The sequence below is a fragment of the Pelecanus crispus genome, chromosome 10 (genome assembly GCF_030463565.1).
Source record: "Pelecanus crispus isolate bPelCri1 chromosome 10, bPelCri1.pri, whole genome shotgun sequence".
Taxonomy (NCBI): Eukaryota; Metazoa; Chordata; class Aves; order Pelecaniformes; family Pelecanidae; genus Pelecanus; species Pelecanus crispus.
In genome coordinates, this window is record NC_134652.1 from 34,069,145 (window position 1) to 34,087,032 (window position 17,888).

General features: G+C 37.0%; 1 protein-coding gene across 1 annotated transcript in view; it reads right to left on the bottom strand.

Annotated features, from left to right (window-relative positions):
* Positions 1-2,670: 2,670 nt before the first annotated feature.
* The window catches only part of CCDC6 (coiled-coil domain containing 6), a 48,739-nt gene continuing 33,521 nt past the window's right edge, over positions 2,671-17,888 (bottom strand). Inside the window, exons 4-9 of the mRNA XM_075717741.1 lie at positions 17,376-17,479; positions 15,479-15,639; positions 12,749-12,905; positions 9,338-9,438; positions 5,371-5,495; positions 2,671-3,013 (exon numbers count right to left, since the gene is read on the bottom strand). Coding sequence (XP_075573856.1) covers positions 2,822-3,013; positions 5,371-5,495; positions 9,338-9,438; positions 12,749-12,905; positions 15,479-15,639; positions 17,376-17,479 — 840 coding nt within the window. The 3' untranslated portion in view covers positions 2,671-2,821. The remainder of the gene's footprint in view (positions 3,014-5,370; positions 5,496-9,337; positions 9,439-12,748; positions 12,906-15,478; positions 15,640-17,375; positions 17,480-17,888) is intronic.

Below are 17,888 nucleotides of genomic sequence, written 5' to 3' on the forward strand. Positions count from 1 at the left end.
AGAGCTGCTTGATTGTCAGAGAAGAAAACACTGCTGAAACAGCTAAAAGATTTTTTTTTTTTTTAAAACCTTTAGCTGTAAAGGGGTACAAAATGCTCGTCGCAGCTAAAAATTGCTTCCATGGCCTTACACAACTAGTGATGATGCAGTGTGCAACTGGCAGGCATTAGTAATGAGAAGGACAACAGAAACCCACCCAGGTGCTTCTGAGATAAAGAAGCCAAGCACTTAAGCCCTCATGGTAAGCTGGACCTCACTGTCAAGTGAGTTTCTCCAGTCTATACGAGATCTGATAAAATCACAGCTGCGGAATCATAATTCATGACTATAATTCACAAGGAGAACTGAAAATCCATTTACATTTATTAGGAGATGGTTGTGCACAATTTCTCATCTTATTCAAAAAGTCTACAAATAGAGTTTAACACTTCTGATTGCAAGCAAATGTTTGTTCAACGTTCTTAGTTAGGTAAGGCCAATTTAGCGCCTTGTTACACTTTCAAGATTTAGTATACATTTGTCAGTTCTTTACTTTCCTCTGGTAACAGTCCCACTGGAATAGTAAGGAGAGTTCACTAAGACACTTTATAACAGCAGCTGAACTTGGGTTACACAAATTCAGTTCTGGAATATGCCTCAAACATAAATTATTCTAGGCAATCTTCCATTTTAAGATCTTAAAACAACACTGTCAAAGGTTTTGCCCCCTTCCCCCCGCATTCATACTACCACCACTACAAGCTCGCGCTCTGTAGAGCCGTATGTCCAAAGCACTTCAGAAAGAAGGGCACTATTTCAAATAGTGGCATACTCGAGCTGGAATCCTACTTATAAAAGAATATATTTTTTTCTTCGTCTTATGTTTACAAAAGGACAAGCATCAGACTAAACCCATCCTCTCTCGACCTTAGTCCCACCTCTTACTGCCTGTAATTTTCTCACATGCAATCCTACCACCGATTCAGGAGCTCTGTTTAATTACCACGCTCACAGCTGAGTTTCCTCTACAGTCAATTATTTTCAGATGGAAGCACTGGTCAAATTTTAGGTCTGCCACAATCTTGAGAATCCCTTGATTGGAGAGTCACTACCATAACTAACATAATTTGATAATGCACTTGATCCCATATTGGTTTAAGAAGTGTAATAGACTATATATGAATTTCTCTAAATTCTCTCAGAGCTGAAACTACATAGCTACAGTGAAGAAATTCTAGTTTTGCCTTAAGCGGAACCTTTTACAACATTATTTTAACTTACTATTTTTATTTAGAGCACTAATTTTATAAAGATTTTCAGTTTGCAATTCTTACTGAATAGGTGAGCGGCAAACATGAAAATATATGTACAATTGTTAGTATACTACCAGAATGCTGTACTTCCTTCTTAAAAACATCCTTAATAAAGCATTAGGCATGTCAAACAAACTTTTGTAAACAAAAGATAAATTACTCATGTTCTGCTCTGATTATAGCCAGATACATATTCTCATAAAATAAACATTCTCTTGTCATTTTCCATGGCCCACACATCCATATATATGAGGTAAACCACTTAAAATCATCAATAATATATAAACCTCAGTACTCAACAGGAACCTCAGGAAAAATGTAACTAAGATGTCAATATCAAGAAGTGACACTTTGTTCCACTGCAAAGTGAAACCAATTTATTTGTGCTAAATTAATGGAAAGAATGTATTCAGAATACATTTCTTTATACATTGTACCGGCTTAGGCTGCTAAATAAGCATTCATTAGTGCCATGTTGTGCTACTTTCTTGTACTCTGTTTCTACCAAGCAATACAACATTTTGGCTGTTACGCCAATATATTCCTAGATGCTCATCTTGTATCTTATTTTCTAACAGACTTTTTGAACATTTAGAATACCTGTTCAAACTTTGCTTCAGGGGAATCACAATTAATATATTTTAACAAGGAAAAAATCATCATCAGCTGTTCTCTACAATCACATTGCCTTCTGTAGCAAAAAAAAAAAAAAAATCAAAGAGCACACTTTAATCAGCTATCAGTAACCTGTGGCCAGGACCACACTTACCGAAGTTAATTGTGACAGATCACACAGTATGGGCAGCTTACAGGTTAACGTAAATGTCAAGTGAAATCATCAAATCTTAAGGTCCACGAATTGTACATTCCACAGACTCCAACAAGCCAGTTCCCTCACTGTAAAATTCAGACTGTACCATACGTTTGAGGTGTTTTTAAACAGGAGAAGTATGGATGCGTCCTGTGTGCTGAATTAAGCTTATTTACTACATAATATAATAGAGTACGTGTCTTGGGCACTGATTAGGGTGTCTGACTCACTTTTGCACTAGAAGCTGTTATTTCAAATGACTGAAACGTAGTGCTGATTTTCCATAAGCTTGGTGAACACTGTAATATTTCAGAATTTATCATCATCATGCCTTTAATTTTCTGCAAATTGTCATGAAAAAATATAAAAAGGTATTCCTTTAATTTTACAAACCTAAAAGCCAGGAAAATGAACCTTTGGAGCCAAGCAAAACGACATAATGCCGCATTACCAAACAGAGTAGCAAATGTTCCAGCCAGAGAAGGGACATACATGTAGTTCAAGTAAACACTGATGGAAAATTTTGTTAAGTTAGTGTTGTAGACCCACAACACTGGCTGCATTTTATACAAACGTTTACAACACAATTAACAGTGAAGCCTATATAACCTCAGTGCAAATAAGTCAAATCCAAATATGCCAAGTAAGCCTTTGGCTTTTAGTAAACTGCTCCATGTTATGAGTCCGCTTCTGACATACAGACTGCTGAGCACATGCACTAAGGCTGAGAGGAGGGATGCACTGAATGTTGAAAAGTGGCTGACTGCGATGCTGCGGATTGGACCGTAGGTTGCACAGGTGGTGGAGGTGGTGGCGGAGGTGGCTGCACAGGGGTCTGCGTGTTTGGAGAAGGAGGAGGAGTGGGACGTTTAAATTTGTCAGGGCTGTTACTTCTTCGTGGCGAAGGCCTCTGCAGAACAAATATTGAAATTATGTTTAACACACTCCTTAACAACTTCAGGTGCAAGTCCTCTAATCAACGTACTGAGCTTGGCAAAGGAAAGGAAAAAAAAGCACCACAAAAAAACCCCAACAATTATGTGGGAAGAATCCATTTCAAAACATCGCAAGAATCACAATACAACTTTTTACATAAAATAAACGTTACTCTGAAATGCAGTAGCAAGGGGAAGTACTTTGGAAATCAAACAGAACACGCATTCCTTCCTGTCAGCTTGCAGAAAATGAACACAAGACATATGTCCTGGAGATACATTTACCTGTGATGACCAGCAACCTAAAAAGAAGTGAGAGGTGCTGTAGAGACAGACAACACCTCCCTGTTGTGCTTGCCCAACCAGTATGTGCTGATGAACCTTAACTTCACACTGCTGGCGTAGGAAGTGCAGCTACATGGTACCTGAGCGTGGGCAGGAATGCCAGAGAGTCTGCCCAGAATCTCCAGCTTCCTGAAAGACTCTTAGCCTGCACACTGGAGCAAGACCAAAGCATAATACAAGTCGTTCTTTGGAGAATGAAAAAAGATTACAACTCTTTGAGCTGGAGGAGTGAAGCATTTGTTAGAGAGCTCCCCGCAACAGAAACCACAGGTTTTCAACAACCTGCACATTTAAACACAAAGATTTAAAACCCGCTTTAGCTTTACAAACCGGTGGGGGGCAGGGGGAAAATTATTTAATGTTAGCAATGCAAAAATATAAATTACGCTACACAATACTAACTTCTGCACTTTCGAAACCAAAGTGCTCACTACTTACCGATCCAGTTAGCGTTAATCAAGAACCTCATGGCATTACAAACCACCCACCCACAATTAATAATCAACCAACGGTGATCAACTCTGGGGAGAAGCATGATTACAGTGCTACACCAGATGTACTACAGGTAAAGTCAATTTATTCTGTAATGAAGATCAAAAATGAAGAGTCAAGAATGAAACTGCAGTTTAGTCAAATAATGTACATTGTATCTCTTTTTCTGCACAACTACATACAATCGATTAACGTTCTATGTGAAAAGCCAAGGGATTCTTGACAACTGACTGATGTCTCTGAAACAGTTAAAATAACTTACTGCATTTGCGTGCATCTAATAATATGAAGGGACCTGGTGTCAGTATCGAGACAAAGCCAAGAGCTGCTAATCAACACCTTTCTCAAAACAGTTAGTACTTTGTCCTGAAGACGATATTTTCCATAGTGACTCAATGTGACACAAATTAATTTACAGTTTCAGAAAAAGCAATATTTCACAGAGACTGAACAGAACAGGTTCGTTGAAAAACTTATATTTATAAAATTAGGTTCCAGGTTTTCCAGAAGCATAAAGATCTTCCTGTGACTAACCCATGTGACACATAGGCAGTGGGCTGAACCCAGATCAGGATTCTACCTTCCCGCTGAGCTCCAGCTTCTCTCCTGTTCTAGCCACTATTGAAACGTTCCCACCGCTCTTCACTCAATGAAATTAAGAATTACCTTTGCACGCTCAACTATTTTAGAAGCAGCCATATTTTAGCATTCTACTAAAAATTCTATTGAAACATGTTTTCACATCTGAGAAAGACAAGTATATGCAAAATCCTTGCAGGATATTTATATACTACCATACCTGTTGAGAAAAATCAAAATGGTCTTGATACAACAACTATAAGGTATTTTGCCAAATGGTTAAATCTTTAGGCTCTGTTTGCTCATTAAACTCCACAAAATTTAGAAGAAACATGATTAAGTAGAAATGCATCAAACACTGGAGGTAAAAAGGAAATAAACCCAGTTGAAAGATACAAGAAATTGTCCTAACAGATGTTTATATTAACTTTCTTCTTTGCCAATGAGAATAGAAAATAAGAGTTAACTGCCTGTTACAGTGACATGGTGGTAGCATTGTGTGTCATCCTGAAGAAAACCTGAGCTTGGAGCAACCTCAGATGACTCATCCGTCAGATGGTGGAGACTAGGAGAAAAATGAAAGCAATGTTTTTACTTCCTGTGATAGGCTCAGTAGCTTAGAACATCACTTCTCACACCCTGCCTGCTGATCCATAAGATGATACCTATTACTGTCCTTAAGATGATAATACATCCTATTCTTTTGCAGAAAATAAGGTTCTCCGAAAAGAATCAGTTTCTGAGGGGTGAAGAGGAAAATCAGGGTTGAAGAAAGCAGCAATAGATATCTTGGAGTAAGGAGACAAAAACAAACATTTACAAAAATGTTTTGTAAAAAAGCTTAAGGACAAGCAATCGTAACTTTTAAAAAACAAACTGACATTGGTAACAAGTATTTACTATTTTAAATACTTACTGTAATACCATGGGATGGTCCCATATGTTGCACATGAAGGCCTGGGGAATTGTAGTAAGACATTCCAGCTCTAGTCAGTGAAGTTGGTGGTGTGAAACCAACTGTGTGACTTGCATATGACAGACCTAAAAATTGTTAAAACAAGGCAACATCAACATTCTTGTATATATTACAAACTAAAGTGTGAGGGGTTTTTTAAATTTTTTAGTTCTGAATCAACAATAGGTTAAGAAATGGTAACTACTGCCAGATTAGACACCTAAAAAATAGTCCTTGCACTGAAAAGCATGATGTAAAATTAACTTTGTTTCTTGTAAGTAAACTACCATATGTTTCAAAACATACATTACACGATGTTAAACATAACTTTTCACTTAACATAAACAGTGTAAGGCTCCCCCTGCAGCTTAGTTTTAGGCCACAAGTATTTCCATCCAGCCTTCCATGACTCCTCAGAGGAAATGGCTCTCTGAACAAAATACAGTCTGAAGAAGCAGAGAAGTTGTGCCTGGAGAAGCCATCTAGCATTGGGCTACTACGAGTCTGCACCAAGAAACTGGATGTAGGTGGCTCCTCCAAGGCATACTAGATCCGCCCCCAGGCTTCCTCCTGTTTTGCCTTGGCATTTACAGGCAGGGACCCAAAGATCTTTGGGGTTGTGAAGTTAAAACATCTGGGATTAGTTGCTAGCAGGACTAGGCTAACAACTAACGTTTAAAATGACAACTTGTTTTATCCACATTAAGGAAAGCCTAATATTCAAAAGTGCAAGTGTCTAATTCTTACATCTAAATATTTCCTTTCTGCAAGAACTAATTTATAAAAATGCAGAGTACTGTACAGCTAACCAAGGTAAACAGAAACAGCAACTGCTAAGTGCTTAAAGTTCAGACCTTGACATGTTCTGAACATTTTGAGTATTTCTCAAAACAGCACATTTTCCAAAACCTTTAGCTCGTTACTGCTTTCTGACAAAAGTATCAGTAAGGTAGCAGACAGCTGTTTAGGATTAGACACTAGCAACTGCTTTGGAGAATTATGACCGAAAAAATTTCTAAAGGTCTATTAACACTTTTATAACTCCACATTGGATTTAACGTTTTCACACTTCTTCAACACTCAATCAATGCAAAACAGTGCCACTGCAGCTACAGTATGCACCAACACCCAGCTTTGTCTTTAACCGCATGTATCTGTGTGTGCACCTACAATTGATGAGACAAGATCTTGGGGCAGGGGGGGAGAACCCACAAGCCTCAAATCACTAATAAAGTCATATAAGAAAACACAGTCCCCTTGCTTCCTTCAGTTCCAAGTTTGATTCTGCTACATCCCCAACATATGTCTGGTGCAAATTACAAGTGACTCCAATAGAATCACTGTCACTTTAGAGTAGTTAAACAATGTAGATTAACAAAATTAATCTGCTTTTTGACTACACAATCTAATTGTCTGTACAGCATATGTTTTATAACTAGGTGCTTTTGTAAGCACAAGGACAGAAATGAGTCAATGTTCAGGTAAGTGACAATGTGTTGCAAGTCAGAGACAAGAGCTAGAACAACAAAAGGCAAAAAATACGCTTTAAGTCACCTTTGCAACATTACAATTTTGGACTGCTTTGGGATAAACCAGCTCGAAAAGTTTTACAAATGCAAGTCTACACAGCAGTCAAAGAAGCGATAACAAGACTAGTGCACATACATCCAAGGTAGCTCATCTCAGCAGCCCAAAATCTCTATCTAGCCTAGCTGCAGAAGCAAAACATAGAACAAGTTTATCTACACTAAAGACTAACTGGCAATTACAGTAACTAACCCCCAACTGCCTAGGAGTAGCAATATTTCCACAATCTTCAAAGTTCCATGCACTGTGCCAGAAATTGCAGCAGTATCACAGCTTGAAAGAGTCCTCAAAAGCAGGATCTCAAGCCATGCAAGCACAAAAGGCGCTGGGATTCAGGAGCCAGAACCTGACCCATTAAACCTGACCGTCTCTCCATGAGAAATTACAGCACTTCTAACTGGTTTCAAATTATGTTTCTACAAATTCAGGCACATCATTTCCCAAACAAAACATGCAGTCATACAATTACTTGATGCAAAACATAACTGTTGTATTATTTTGTCCTGAGACTTTTGACAGTGTCTTACTGTACTACTTTAAAGTACTCTCAAAAACTATTTGTTTTCATCCATTACTGCATTCATATATACCAGACAGCCGTACAAAATTCCCTATTGATCTCATTAGCTCTCTAACAAACTGCTGCTTCTGTTTTTCTGAAGTCTGAAACTTCCCAACTGTGGATATTAATTTATCAGATGTGAAGGAGAGTAATGTAGCTGCCTGTACAGAAGTGCTAGCCTGGAACACTTACTGTACCGACATTACCAGAATTGTGAACACTGTTAGAAATTATCATTTCAGCTGTGCTATTTTTAACTCTGTTTCAGACTGTATTTCAGCATCCTCTGTCTGTGGGATGTAATTCTGATGGGAAGCAAAGTCCATAGGGAACAAGGAATGTGCTTCAGTCCCAGTGTAGGAACAAACCAAACTCCGGCACCGAAATATCAGCATCTAAATTGGGTGCATTTCTAGATAATCTTAGATGCAAGCCTCTAAGTTAACAGATAATCTTCCCTACAAGCCCCTAAGTTAACAGATAATCTTCCCTACATATACTTTTAATTATAACCACTGTGAGGACTGCAGATACAATGTGCAGTTGACTACTGTATTATTATGAAGGCTGCACATGTATAACCACGAACGTCCAAAGTAATCACTCCAGAACAGTTGTTAGCATGACTACATTTCTGTACACCCAGTTACAGGAAAAGGACAAGAAAACATATATTGTTTTCTTGGTAACAGACCTTGCAAAACATTGAAAGTCGAGTGATTTGGCTCATTTCAGAAGCCCAGAAACCTCTTGAAAAACTATCATAATGCTCATCTCTAACGCTGTAACATGGCTTACAGCCATAACTGTTTTTCACACATGCTTACTCCTTTTGCAACACCTGGATGAAAACTCTTTTCAGTCCTTCTGAAAAACTAAAGTCAATCTTGAAAATTAGAGTTTAGACATTTTATATGTTCTAGCAGACCTGTGTAATAAAGTGTCTCAATCCCATCTTGCAGAATGTGTTGACATAGCGCACATCTCATTTGCCCTTCTGTAGGACTCTGTCTGACAGGTTCTAAAGGTGAGCTTTGGAAAGCAGGGCATGCAGGATTCGCTTCATTACATACAAGTGAGTTTGTGATAGCCATATAACATCCATGGCCAACAACTTTTAATGACTGTCCAACTGCAATTTTAAGGGATTTTCAATTTCAGTCAATAAATGTGTTAGTAAGACAAATACATTCCTTTGACTTAAAAAATATATTCAGTAATTAAAAACTCAGAAAAGGTTAGTTTGCCTTTGTTATACAAAGTAGTAGAGACAGGAATTCTTAATTTTATAGTTATTGTTTTACAACAGAAAATAGCAGAAGTGCAAGAGCCATTTCTCCACTAAAGAGAAACGGAAATTGAGTTTTTTCCAACGCATTCAAGATTAGACTTCTATAAGAAGTTTTGATTCAGAGCACAATAGCGGTCTAATTACTAGTTCATCACCAAACTCTAGAAATCTGTTTGAACTATGCATCCTGCTGGGCAACTCCAGGGGCTGGGGAGGGAAGAGACAGTAAGAGAGGAAAAGAGAGAGAAAAAAAAAAAAAGCTCGAGTGATAGCTACTTAACTGACCTTTAATGTCTGTTCACAGTGTAAGACAGAACCACCCAAAACCATGCTGCACTAGAAAACATCTAAGGCAAAACTATTCTTACATTTATGAGGCAGGTTTTTTCTACAGACTAGCTTTGAAAGGCTACTGACCTAAATATATTAATAGGGCACGTCACTATGAGATGCATACAATAATTTTAGAAACTGGGTTAAATATTTACCAGGTGATATAGGTCTGCTAGAACTTGGTGAGGGTGTATAAGGGATAGGACTGGACACAGTGCGAGGTCTTAATCCTTGTGCAGACATCTCATTAAAATATCTAACAAAAAAAGGTAAAGAATAATTAGATCAAACCTTTTAAAATGTGCCATGTTTTAAATGTTTCACTGTGGTTTTTTCAATTCCCGTAAGAATCACATTAGATTAATGAAGGACCAGTCACCTTTAGGAAGTCATGACAGGAACTCTCGTCATTGCTGAAGGCTCAGATACTGGCTTAGTTTTCAATGGAAATAGCTGGACTTATCTTAGTCATTTGCAGTTAAAACTGTACAAGTTGCATAGATTAGAATAGTACATGTTAAGGCCAGAGGTATAAATCATGTCATCAAATCTGACCTATACTACATTCTTGCACTTTACACATCATTTCTACATTGAACTCAATAGCTTGTCTGGCTGGAGTGTATCTTCCAGAAAGGCATTCAGCACTAATCTGAAATCATGAAAAGGGGGGAAAAAAATAAATAAATCATTAAAGTATTGATAATTTGTTCCAACAGCTGATCAGCCTCACAGTTAAAAACATGCCCTGTTTCCTACCTGAATCCCTCTGGTCTCAACATTTAGCCATTTGCTCATTGTGTCTTTTGCCACTGGAACAGAGAGACATTTTGAACCCAGGACTTCCTCCCACTAAAGATACTTCTAGGTTGTGTTGCAAGACACCTCCCACACTTCACTATGATAAACTGAACAGATTAGAACCTCAGGCAAGGCATTTTCCCCACCTGTAATCATTTTAGTAGTATTTATTTGTACTTTACTCACTGAATACAGTGACACTTCTTCACAGCCATCAAGTGCTATATAAAAGGAGAGAGAAATCATACCAATTGCTCCTGCTTGCCACTTACTGTTTATATCTCAAAAGTAATTTTATGTATTTTTTCCACAGCACTAGGCTGGCAGCTTTCAGGTCAACTTGCTTATGTACTCTCCACCTAGATTTTTCAGTCATTGCCTAGATTAGAGGTTCCCCTGCTCACCTTTTCCTGCACATATGGTTGCAAATCAGCGCACCTGGGTTTATATTGTTATATTTAGCTGTGTTTCTTTACTGGACACAGCAAAGCAGCAGGCAAAATTAGCTATCTAATAGCCCTTTGACTCTTACTTGTCCCCTCTTCTACCCCTGCATTCTCAGAAATTCTTAGTAGCTACATTTATTTCCAGATCACAGGAAAAAACCACAACATGGAGCAGCATTAAAAATACTCCTATTTGATGGAACTCACAATGATGACTACTTTGAGGTCTGTAAGCCAGTTCATAAACTATTTGAAACATGTTTTGATACTGCATCTTATTGATTTTTAACCAGAATATTCGGAGTTGCTAAGCCACAACACCTAACACAGGCAGTACACTGTAGTGATACCAAAGTCGGTTTAAATTTGGGTAGATCAGGTAACAAAAGTAGCTGCAACAGAGAACAACAGAAAATTAAACTGGCAAATTAAAGTTTAATTAAATACAAGTTTTCTAAAGAGCTACCAGTGGCAAGGTTAGTGAAATTGAAGTGACTAGGCTACCTCTGCAACACACGGTAACTTGTAATGCAGACAGTATGTGTATTACAGCAAGGCAGTGGTCTTTGAGATTGAATTTTATTTTATTCTACATAAAGACAATTTTCTGTAAGTCACCCTAGTACCTGGATTAGGTGATATGGAATAGCAGCACACCGTTAGTATGCTTCCTGGTTTCAGATACTTCCCTACTACTCCAGAGAATAGGATGGAGAATTGAGAAGACAAAGCTATTGCTAGTCAGGAGGAAGAAGTTTCGGGAGAGCTGTGTATTTTGCATTCAGTAAAGCATCTTCATCTACCCCCATCTACAAGAGGTAAGTATCATCAGCTAACAGAATGTGACTGAACAAAATGGATATCTGATCCATCGCCACCATCATTTGTAGGAAGATAATATAAGCTGACGAAAATTTACATTTTGAAATCATTACTGCATGTAGTTCCACAATTATTTTGTCTATACAGTTCTCCTAAGACTAACCACTCTAATACTTGCTTCCTCCTTCCCTTTACTTTGTATTACTTACACTGCAAATACCTGTTTTGGAGCGATTCTGTCATACCTTTGTAGTACCAAGAAAATCACCATGACAATGAAATTTCTTAGAAGTACAGAACAGTTAATCAAATTTTCCTGAATTTTATTGATTACCACTACCTACAACTGGTTGACAAAAAAACTACTAGGATACTCTACATTTTTGGATTAATACTGGAAATTCAGATAGATTTAGATTTTTGGCTGTATTTCCATTACAGTGTAAATATTGGCAGAAATGATTAGGTTAATAGAAGTAGATTCACCCAGCAGAATCCTGCGTTTCTAACAATTTAATTTATATAGCATTCACTACATCTTAATACCAGATGCTACTGCAATATATGTCAGTTGCCTAGTGTTTCATTGCAACGATAACACTACCTTGAACTTTAAGGGTGCTCCTTGAAACAAAATAGCTGGTACTTTGTTTCTGGTAAATTATGGCTTATAACAAATACACTGATGACCCAAGAAGAAATATCTCAGTATCAGGAGAATACCCCGCACAGGGTAACTTTTTTTTTTCAAAGGACCACTATAAATCCAAAATAATGTAAAACAGTACAACAAAATAATGAGCATTTGATAAGAAATAAGAATGTTTTATTCAAAGTGTACTTAAAAACCTCTTTCAAGAAATAACACTGTCATATGATGATGATGTGAGAAAACACTAAAAGGCATCATATAAAACCATGAAAAACTCAAGACTATCTGTAAGGTCAGTGCAAGCAATGTAGCGTGCAGCAGAGGGGAAAAAAAAATATCAAGGATGTTATGGTTTGGACATCAAGAACAGCCCAAGAATTCTGGAAATGCTTCCTCTCTCTAAGGCTTTGCACAGTACCCCTTTGTATTTGACTGAACACATTTTACTTTTTGCAAAGGACAAATTAGCCCCAAGTAAGGGTGTTGCTCCTACCTCACAGAGTTCCTTGAAGTTCCCAAGTTAGGGGCAAAACAAAGGTACTATGAACGAATTATCCTGAATCTCAACTCCACAGCTATATTTATTTCAATATACATTATCAAAATCCTAATCAACCTTCAGATACAATTATTTTCTTTCTCACTGTTAAAACCAGTGCAATTTCTACACGAGTTTAATACAATTATACTGAAGATATTCCTGGACCATGCTGAAATTTGATACCTATACTAAACCCATATACAGGTTATTTCTATAAATACTTATTCTATAATATTCAAAAGAAGTATGACTATTGATTAATGAGCTCAATGCCAACATATCTGGATGGCCAGAAAATACAAACCTTTCATCATCCATTTCTAAGCTGGATTCACTTTCTGACAGTTGCCTGCAGAGTGCTTCCCTACGTTCCATTTCCCTCTGTAATTTTCTTTGAAGTCTCAAGTTTTCTTCTCTCATATGCCGCTCCTCTTCTAAATATTGTGCCATCTTCTCTGAATCTGAAATTCGGAATTTTGATAAAATTTGATTAAATTCGATTTCACAGACAGGCAAATATGTTGTGCCTAATTTTACTCCAGTAGTTCAAGAACGAGGGTGTAGAAAATGTTCAGGATGGATCACTCAAAATTCTCATCTCTAAGTCATTAGTTCAAAACATAGTTCAGAACAGTAGCTACCAAAATAAGTTACTGGTTGACAGCAATTTTGGAAATAAAAGGTAAAAAGCAAAAAAAGCTTTCAGTATTTACTTAAATGAATTTGAAAAGAAAGGAAAAAAGTCATGAAGAAAATAATAAACCAAAACCATAAAGAAGAAATACAACGATTCTTGCTCCATTAAAATAATGCTATTCCATGTTTACAAAGATTTTACTGCAACACACAGAAGAAGTTATTTTAAAGGTATATTTCTGTTTCAAAGGAGGAAGCACAAAACAAGTTCTGAAACCCAAAACACTCAAACTTGTACTAAATTGCTACCTTGTATGTATTCTATAGCATTCTTTCAATTACACATTTTATCATAGAGATTGGCCATCAGAACATGTACCAATATTAAAAGCCAACAAGTGGCTTACTCTTTACACCAAAGACCAATTTGAGTTTGCAATTTCAAACAAGCTGAGCAAACATCACTTTAATGGTCTAGTATCACAGGCTATTTAAAGTGATAAAATCAAATTAGGGAAAGCTACAAAGCATTTTGACAGATTATTTAAATAAAATGGGACACATGATGAAGACCTATGACACACATAATGTGTTTTGTGATGTCTTCTAATGTCTGATCCAGTTTACAGTTAATTCCTTGATATTAAAAAAAAATTACGATCCATCATGTTTTATGATCACTTCTTTATGCAGCACCCTTCAATCAAAAGAGTATTCTTGTTTTAGAAGACTGTTCCCAAACTATCAAAAATACATGATTTATCTCTCTTCTGTGGAAATATCACTTCTAAATGTAACAGTATCACTTATTTAAAACTATTATTATACCAAAGCAGTTCCTTGACCAGAAGTAAGTGCTTCAAGAATACAAAGTGTAAGACCAATATCAGAATTTAGTAAGCAGATTTTATTGAGTATTTATGAATAATACCAGAGGTTCTCTGATGATCACATATTGCAAACACCAAACTGAAAACTGTATTTCAGTTTCATCTTCTGCTTACAGGCTAGCACATCCACCATTTCTATCAGTATTGCTATTCATATTGCAGCTCTGTTCAATCTGTTCACAAAGGGAAAGAGTACTTTTAAACCTTGATCTTATTTTCAATGAGAATTTTTACTTTAAATGCTTCTAAATTTTTACTGTAGATCACAATAATTCAAAAAGAAACCACTTAAAAATAATAAAGAACACTTGAAATGAAATGAATTAGGCTAGATTTGTACAAAGAGTACTTTAAATCTAAAGCCTTGCTCTTGCTCTGAAGTTCAGTAAGTGAAGGCTGCAGTGCAGAATTGGCAAGTACAAAGATAAGCAGTCCTTGTCTTCTTTTAACTGACACAAATTCCTAAGAGCACAAACTTGTGCACAAGGCCTCTGCAGAAGAGCACCCTCCCACCCCCTCTGTCTTTAAGGAAGGCTGCTGCCTCTGGCAAGCTATTTCTCTAACCCGGGGGCTGTCAAGACCAGCGCACTGCAGGGGTGGAATATTGCCTGTTTCCCACTCGCCCGAATTTTTCTGTCTATGTGGTTAGGTATCTACTTACTTATCAATTGAAATATAATGCTACTGACTAGGAACCAGGCAGAACTGATGAAACCTGGCTAGAAATTTTAGATGTAGCATGAAGGATTGGCATTGCGAAGATCACAGGAAGGTGCAAGCGACCTTCCTGCCAGCTGAGAGCACATATTCAGAGCCGTAGCCTCTTCTCTTGAAAGGCAGGGCAAAAAGCAGGCTTTCCACTTCTGGTCAAGGGTCCATGACGCTTTTCATAACAAACACACAGACTTCTACAAAACTATTTATTCTGTCCACCTTCAAAGTGATCTTACGTAGGCAAGAACAAAGTAAGATTACTCGTTCTGCTATACTGTGAAGTCAAATAGCTGCCTGAACAATTAGTCTAACACAGCTACAAACAATTAAAGGTAGCTGCAATCATTAACAAGTGAAATTCTTAAATACAACTGAACTTTATTTTGCTAGCTGTTAATTCTTTCGAGCAATTCTTCATTTATAACAAGACTCTTAGAAGCAGCCCATAAGTATGTTTTGAAAAATCTGTATGCTGAAATACTGCTAAGTCTCTGAAAAAAGAAAAAAAAAGAAAAAAAAAAAACCCGAAACTTCTTTTTCTGGCCCAAAATATTCAAAGAAGTATTTGTTGGGTCTTCCATACACTCTTCTAGTAAAGCTAAGAAAAAAACCCACCCGCCCAAACTGCAGTATTATTGCTCATTGATGTATTTATACTGCAATTACGAAAACGTTTTAATACAAACTTGCCCTATTTTTTTCCACTTCTACCTTAAATTCAAACTCATGAAAGTATATATAGAAATCTTACATTACACAAACTTAAAAAGATTTAAAACAAGTTGTTTACTCACGCTGTAACTGTGCAGCCCTCAGTTGTTTCTTTAACCTCTCCACTTCATTCTTTAAAAATCTGATATGTCTCATCATATTTTCTGGAGAATCTATCTCCATTGATATGTCTCTGGGTGATGGTGGAGCAGATACTGGCTGGTCTAATTTCTCCTGCAAAATTCTGTATGAAAAATAGTTCAAACTTTACCTTCAATTGTAACAAGAAGAAAAACTCTTAAATCCCCCAGAAAGCCACTGCAAGGATTCTGACAGGTATATCAGATTTATTTTAACTACTGTTTTTGGGAAGAGAATTTTGGGAGAATTTATAATGCTTTTTTAACTCAAAATAAAAAAAGGTAAAATTTGTTGTCCAAGCACAGATGGATTTTTCTAAAATATTCAGACATTGACACACCCAAATATTTCTGCATACAGTGCAGGAAAAACAAATCTGGACTATATATAATTACCTCAGTTTTATACTCAAATGCTACTTATTCCACAAAAACATTTCTAAGCAAATTCATTTAATCTCTTATGGGTTTTTACATTTATGTTCTTAGAGGAAAAACACATATTCAAGACGAAAATATGAGTGAAGTATGTCTATGGTGATATACAAGGTTTTCTGCATTTCACCATTACCTAAAGAGAAAACTTCACAGACATTTTCTGAAGCACAGTCAAATAGTCTCCCTGGTTTTTGTTTGTTTGTTTTTTTTTAAAAAAAAATCTCCAAACAGAAAGGTATTCCATATAGACAAGGTTTAAAATACCTCAAATAACTGATTGTAAATTCAGGAGCAATGAACTTCTCTTATAATGAAATAAGCATATGATAGATATTAAATGTTCTAAACGATAATTTTGGAGTTAACATATGAAGTATTTTTCAGCCTGAAAGCATGAAACTGTTCTTCACTAGAAACGTGTTGCTTGGCCAGATTCACCCCTGCCCTGAAGTGCAGGGATAGTATTATGCAAGCACAGCTCTTGCATGGCCTAGTATTCACACATACCATACAAAGTGGTACTAAAGCATGGTCTGACTCCACCATAGCTCCTCGTAGGAAGGCACACAGTCCGAGATAAATTAAACCAGAAATGGTTTGGCTTAAAGGCGGCTTTAAATCTAGGATGCACAAAAATCCTACCAAAGACCCATCCTGCTATGGATTTACCACTGTTGAGTATCACATGTAGCTCTTCAGAGCACCTTCCACACAGCAGGGCTCTGTAAAATAAAACTACAAAACCTGAAGTTCACCTTGGCTCAGGTGTCTTCTGAGGGCCCAGTCAAGATTCACAGACTGACACTAACATAACCATCCTTAAACATGTAGAAGAAAATAAGGTATTATCAACTTTTCTCCCCTATTCACCTCCAAAACAGAGTTCTTATAATATGGCATTAAAAAGATGGTTGCTTTAATACATATTTTTAATCTTAGCTTTCCCAGGAATATAAAGCCTCACGGTCTTAACTTCTATTGAAGAAGCAGCAGGAAGGCTCAATGACATGAGTACACATCACTGAGAAAAATTCGAGCAGATAGGGAAAATACAAGAGCTTCTCATATAACAAATACACTAACATACCACATTATTTTCTCTGGGCCACAAATACAAAGCTGACCGCAAGCCAGAAGCTTTAAAAAGAGTCTATCACCAGTTGAAAAAAATCAGCAAATTCCTTTGAGCTTTCCCAGCTCATTCTTGTACTATTCAGTTTCATCTACTTTAAGCAATCAAGGATGTGGCATCATGTAAACAAGGAGCTTTACAGCTGCTTTAACTTCCAGGTTTTCATAGATCAAACAGCTCTTATTGGACAGATAAATATATTTGATCCAGAACATTATGTATTAAATAATATCTCTCCCACAGTAACAAACACACTGCAACAAGACAAACCGTTTTTCTGCTTCAAGCTTATCCATCCTCTTCCAGAGACGATTCACTAGTGCTTCTTGTTCTTGTTCCAAAGTATTTTCAAGGTCAATCTTCTCACGTCTTAGCTGGAGAGGAAAAACAATCAATGAAAATGATGGAAATATATTTTTTGCAAGGAACTGTCATTAGAAGAGGTCACTGCTCTAACACCACCATTTTACATGATGCTCTACGACAGCAAGGAGGAGGTGAAGGAGAGGCAAAAATCAGGCACAACACCCTGGTCACAGAGCCAGCGAAAAATCAAGAGATCCAGGAGTTGCACAGTTGTCATCTCTTTAACAGAAATTTTTCTCACAGAACTTGTTGTCTCTGGCCAATAAGGAGAAGCTTGAATCCTGGACACGCGGTCACTGATGAGATGGCAAGTCTATTCAAAGACATCTCCTATTCCCTATGTCTCTGAAGTTCAAACTGAATTTACTGTCCACTACACCAGCGTTTATTCTTTTGAAAAATTTTAGACTTTTTTTA